This window comes from Hylaeus anthracinus, unplaced genomic scaffold (genome assembly GCF_026225885.1).
Source record: "Hylaeus anthracinus isolate JK02 unplaced genomic scaffold, UHH_iyHylAnth1.0_haploid 27313, whole genome shotgun sequence".
NCBI classification, from domain to species: domain Eukaryota; kingdom Metazoa; phylum Arthropoda; class Insecta; order Hymenoptera; family Colletidae; genus Hylaeus; species Hylaeus anthracinus.
Window position 1 is genome coordinate 1,016 of NW_026535120.1, and position 5,654 is coordinate 6,669.

Consider the following 5,654-nt stretch of genomic DNA (forward strand, 5'->3'; position numbering starts at 1 on the left):
TAGTTGTAGTATGGCAGTTAGAATGTAAAATTACATTTATATACAGAGAAAAGTCGAGAATGCGTGTTTGAAAATTTTTATTTTGGTGGCATCTGGATACTTGCAAGATCCGTTGACAATGGTACAATTCAAACACAGACAAAATTAGACAAGTGCTTGAAATTAAAAAAAAATCCCGATCTCCGAACATATTTTTATAGTCAAAATTATGGAACGTGGGCGCCATCTGTCGGTGATTCACGTTAAGATCCCAGCCGTAAAATAAAATGCAGTGAAGTCCAGTCAGTGTCGCGAAGTCGCAGGGAGGTGCGCGTATGTTTATTTAAAGCTTACTGACGCGTTGGTACAATTGCGCGCGCAATGAATCAGGCACCAGTGTCGTGTATTCCTGCGGGGAAGATGTCAAAAGCGAAAAAGGTGCTCGATGAAGCTCGAGAGATTGAAAATCCCGAGTTGGATCTCGCGGACAAGGGGATCTCGACGTTCGAGGAGATGCCTGGATTGCGTGAGTCTTACATACCCTCGTGGGCTCGCTTCCTCTTCGCCAAATTAGGCAACTTGTCATGACTGGTTTTTTGGAGCGGACGGAAATCCGAGGTGGCCATTTGTCACTGCCCACGAGGTGGGCGTGTCCACGCGTGCGCGCCAAATCGCTTTGAAAACTACACAATTATTTCAAACAATCGCGAAATCAGATCGCAAAATTATTTAAAAAGAATGTTCCTTCTGTAGGAAGTGTATAATTTCATATTTGTACTGACAGTCATTGGGAATCATTGGTAACTTTTAAATGGAGAAATAGGGGATTCCCAAGAACGTGCAATTTAAATCCAAGATTGGTCTGTTTTAAAGAAATAAATTTGTTCATGAATTCCTAACGTTTTGCTGATTCCTAATATTTTTTTAAATTTTCTCTAGCAGCATATGACTCTATATTTATGAATTCATCTTTTCTTTCAAGTTAACATGATCAACATAACCAGGTTGACTCTAAGCCATAATAAAATTCAAGGTAAATTCTCACTGTAAAATCAGAGTTAGCAGTGAATGACAAACTGTATTATCTACAAATATCTTTTCTATGTAGCTGTACCACCAGGCCTAGCAAATTTAGTCAATCTTGAAATACTGAATCTGTTTAACAATCACATCACAGAGCTTCCTGTCTCGTTGTCACAGATGCCAAAGCTGCGGATTCTCAATGTGGGGTAAGTCGAGGGTCTAAATACATATATTACATCAATCACACACAAATCTCAAATGAATTCTTAAAGAGCGATTGAAATGAACTTACAGAATGAACAGGTTGGATGTGCTTCCACGTGGATTTGGTGCATTCCCAGTATTAGAAGTTCTGGACTTGACGTACAATAATCTTAGCGAGACGAATTTACCTGGAAATTTTTTCATGATGGGTTAGTGTAAGATCAATTATTAAAAAATACTATAACTTGTTTCAGCCATTAGCTACAATATTTTGCCTTACAGAAACGTTAAGAGCACTTTATTTGGCTGACAACGACTTTGAATATTTACCTCCACAAATTGGACAGTTAAAGAATTTACAGATTGTAAGTATACAAGAACTTTCATAATAAACTGTATTTATTACTAATACATTTGTACTTTTTAATTTCATTCTAGCTTGTACTGAGAGAAAACGATTTAATAGAATTACCAAAAGAAATAGGTGAACTGACACGGCTTAGGGAACTACATATTCAAAGGAATCGATTGACAGTTTTGCCACCAGAGATAGGTATGTGCCAACTATGATAAATACGATAAAATGATTGTATTATACCTCGAAGATACTTAACTGAGAATTATGTTACAGGTAACCTGGACTTAGTGAGCAACAAAGCAGTATTCAGGATGGAGTTCAATCCGTGGGTAACGCCAATTGGTGACCAACTGCAAGTGGGTATATCTCACGTCATGGATTACATTCGTTCTGAAACATATAAATAGTGAGTATCAGAAGTAAGTTATGTTACGTGTTAATTACGCGTTTAAAAACAATGTGCGTAATTTTCAGTGTATATAATCGACACCTCAATGCCAAAGGACCGCCACCCCCAATCGAAAACGACAAGAGTAAGAAAATATCTCGCATGCGTTGAAAATGGGAGAAAAATAAAATATTTTCAAACTAACTTATTACATGACCTGTCTTAGTTCACTCACTGTCAGTAATCTCATGTCTGTAATACCTGTACAATCAAAACGGTGCCTTAGCTAATCTGCGATTAACAAAAAAGAATATTTTTATCGTGCATTTATACGCGTAGTCCCAATGTATAATTATAGTATCGATATAAATTTATATACCGCAATTGTGTAACATAATACTATTGTATTACTTGCGTTAAATAATATTTTTACAACAAACGAATAGTAAATAATTTGTATAATAAATTTAATCTCAAAATAAAGGAATTATTTCGTTATCAAATGGAATTTAAATGTAACACCCTCGATACATGACGTCGACTTTCATTCTTTTTTAATGATAATTCCTGTGTAGGTAGTAGATGCAGCGTGTCATGTTTCATTGTTCCTATGATTCATTTCTTGCATGTGATTAAATAGACTACCACCACTATTAATACTACTAACACTGTTACATTATTCTTTATAAAAATTTTTTCGTAAGTACTCGTTATTAGTTGTTTTTATTTAGTAAGAGGATATATTTAATAATTATTCAAACGTGGAGGTTTAAGTGAAAAAATAAGTTACGTATGATTTTAGTAAAAGCAAAAAAATTAGTCGACGAGGATGGGATTCGAACCCACGCGTGCAGAGCACATTGGATTAGCAGTCCAACGCCTTAACCTCTCGGCCACCTCGTCCGCTGATTCACGGAGCGAACTGTTCTTGGAACAGGGGTGGCCACCCTCGACTAATAAAAATTAATACTTCTTCATAGCATCGTTCAAAAAAAGAATAAAAAACTTTCTGATCGAATTATACTGTCCGAAAAAATTCTCAACAATTTTAATAAAAATTAAACCAAAAACTATAAAACTACGCCTTTGCTACGTACACGGACATTCCCGTCGTTCAATTGACATCTACTTTAATTACAAATTACTTCAGTATAATTACTATTGTCACCCAGCAACTAAAACAAAATTCCTCAAGACCAAGTCTCCAACATTCAGTTGGATTCAGTCGTTCATCTCGTCAACTGGATTCGTCAATCTCAGGTCCCCTCCAGGTCCCTAAAATCATCGAGGAATCAGCAAAATGGTAATTCCTGCTTCAATAGATTTGATATTATCAAGCTTTTTCCCCGATTATTTATCTAAATAATAGTTTTAACTAAATAGCGTCTCCATAGCCTCAGTACAGAAAGTTCCTTTGACTTCCATCGAAATACCCAAAGGAGTTTTTTGACTCCCCAAAATAACTTAAACAATTTCCCATTAAATTAATTAGCGTGAAGTACTCTCAGTTCACATTGGCCAAGGCGGCGTTCAAATGGGAAACGCTTGCTGGGAGTTATACTGTCTGGAACATGGCATACAACCCGACGGCATGCTACCACCTCAAGGATGCACCAACGACGAAGGGTTTCAAACCTTCTTCAGTGAAACGGGTGGCGGAAAATACGTTCCTCGTGCCGTGTTTTTGGACCTCGAACCCACGGTCATAGGTAAGCATATCTAACTTTAATTCATTCATCTATTATCCATAGTTATTATAAAAAAAATTCAGTATCATTTGCCTTCGTCATCCCTAGACGAAGTACGAACGGGAACCTACCATCAGCTCTTCCACCCGGAGCAACTGATCTCTGGCAAGGAAGACGCTGCGAACAATTACGCCAGGGGTCACTACACCCTAGGCAAGGAGATAATCGACCTCGTGCTGGACAGGATCCGCAAGATCGCTGACATGTGCAGCGGTCTGCAAGGATTCCTCATCTTCCACGCCTTCGGTGGTGGCACCGGATCAGGATTCACCAGTTTGCTGATGGAGCGCCTCTCCATGGACTACGGGAAGAAGGCGAAGCTCGAATTCGCGATATACCCCTCCCCACAGATCTCCACCGCGGTGGTGGAACCCTACAACGCGATCCTGACCACGCACACCACCCTGGAGCACTCCGACTGCGCGTTCCTGGTAGATAACGAAGCCATCTACGACATCTGCAGGCGGAACCTGGACATAGAGAGGCCAACGTACACGAACCTGAACCGACTGATCGGTCAGATCGTCTCCTCCATCACAGCTTCCTTGAGGTTCGACGGGGCCCTCAACGTCGACCTGACGGAGTTCCAGACGAACCTGGTCCCCTATCCAAGGATCCACTTCCCACTGGCGACGTACGCGCCAATAGTCTCCATCGAAAAGGCTTACCACGAGCAGCTCACCGTCATGGAGCTGACGTCATCCTGCTTCGAGCCCGCCATGCAGATGGTCAAGTGCAATCCCCAGAGGGGGAAGTACATGGCGTGTTGCCTGCTCTACAGGGGCGACGTGGTGCCCAAAGACGTGAACGCGTCCATCGCCACGATCAAGACAAAGAGGGCCATTCAGTTCGTCGACTGGTGCCCTACTGGGTTCAAGGTACTTTCATCGCCCATTTCTTGAAGAGAATAATTATGTCATAGGGAACTCGGTCTTCAGGAGTTTCGTTCGAGTTCAGCTGTAACTGATTGTTGATAATGTAGGCCACTTCCAAGTTTATGGTAATAACTGATACCATCTGGCGGTACTGTCTGTATCACAAAGTTACCTTCACGTCCAGTTTGGTCCATGGCCTGCTAGATGGCGTTTCACTGTGCACCACACAGTACCGCGGGAATTTTTGAAATACTCCACAGTTTAAATTTGAAATGATATAGTAGTTTCGTTCTCAGGTGGGTATCAACTATCAGCCACCAACCGTAGTACCAGGTGGGGATCTTGCCAAAGTGCAGCGCGCCATGGCGATGCTTGCAAACACAACTGCAATTGCAGAGGCGTGGACACGGTTGAACAGAAAATTCGATCTGATGTTTGGCAAAAAAGCATTCGTCCACTGGTAACATTGCTACCAAATAATAGCAAATGAAATAAAAGGTTATTCCCAATACAATTGCGAAGTATTATTTCAATGAAACAGGTACGTTGCGGAGAGTATGGATGAGAGCGAATTCGAGGAGGCGAGGGAAGACTTGGCTGCCTTAGAAAAAGACTACGAAGAAGTTGGCATGGACTCGACGGACGCTGGAGAGGGTGAAGATGAAAATTAGACGAATCAGATTTCTTTAACGGAACTTTTTTCCGTTATCGGACTGGTCCGACTGAAGCAACGAATTCTTTTCGTATTGCCGTGTACAATGATTTCGTTCGTTTTCTTTGTATTCGTCCTGTACATCGTTTTAATAGGTAATCTTGTTTTTAGCGTACTTGTACATCTATTTTTATACTGCGAATAAAGCTTTACTTTTAATCTGGTCCTATCATTTCAATTTAATACTGTCACTTGCCAGCTCATATTAAAGATGTTTGCATCAAAAGTTCCCACGTCAATGTGAATCCACGATAATAGAATTGTCTAAAATTAATTATGTATATTCTGTTCGTCGTCGAAGAGTTCTTTCAGGTTTCCAGGAAAAAGAAGAAGAAGAAGAAGGATCGATCTTCAACAGACGACGATG

The 5,654-nt window shown here is 40.4% G+C and overlaps 2 protein-coding genes and 1 non-coding gene across 3 annotated transcripts; 2 read left to right on the top strand and 1 right to left on the bottom strand.

Annotated features, from left to right (window-relative positions):
- Positions 1-259: 259 nt before the first annotated feature.
- Positions 260-2,393, top strand: LOC128893274 (ras suppressor protein 1-like). Its single transcript, XM_054154128.1, has 8 exons — positions 260-505; positions 962-1,012; positions 1,088-1,208; positions 1,297-1,415; positions 1,489-1,571; positions 1,645-1,759; positions 1,838-1,970; positions 2,039-2,393. Exons 1-8 carry the CDS (start codon positions 361-363, stop codon positions 2,121-2,123), a joined length of 852 nt encoding a protein of 283 aa, XP_054010103.1. The 5' UTR covers positions 260-360; the 3' UTR covers positions 2,124-2,393.
- A 186-nt stretch (positions 2,394-2,579) lies between these two features.
- Positions 2,580-5,450, top strand: LOC128893272 (tubulin alpha-1 chain-like). The gene is made up of 5 exons (XM_054154127.1): positions 2,580-3,255; positions 3,445-3,661; positions 3,749-4,578; positions 4,872-5,035; positions 5,117-5,450. Exons 1-5 carry the CDS (start codon positions 3,253-3,255, stop codon positions 5,244-5,246), a joined length of 1,344 nt encoding a protein of 447 aa, XP_054010102.1. The 5' UTR covers positions 2,580-3,252; the 3' UTR covers positions 5,247-5,450.
- Trnas-gcu (transfer RNA serine (anticodon GCU)) lies at positions 2,774-2,855 on the bottom strand. Its single transcript has one exon. It is a non-coding gene; the product is annotated as a tRNA-Ser (tRNA).
- Positions 5,451-5,654: the final 204 nt, after the last annotated feature.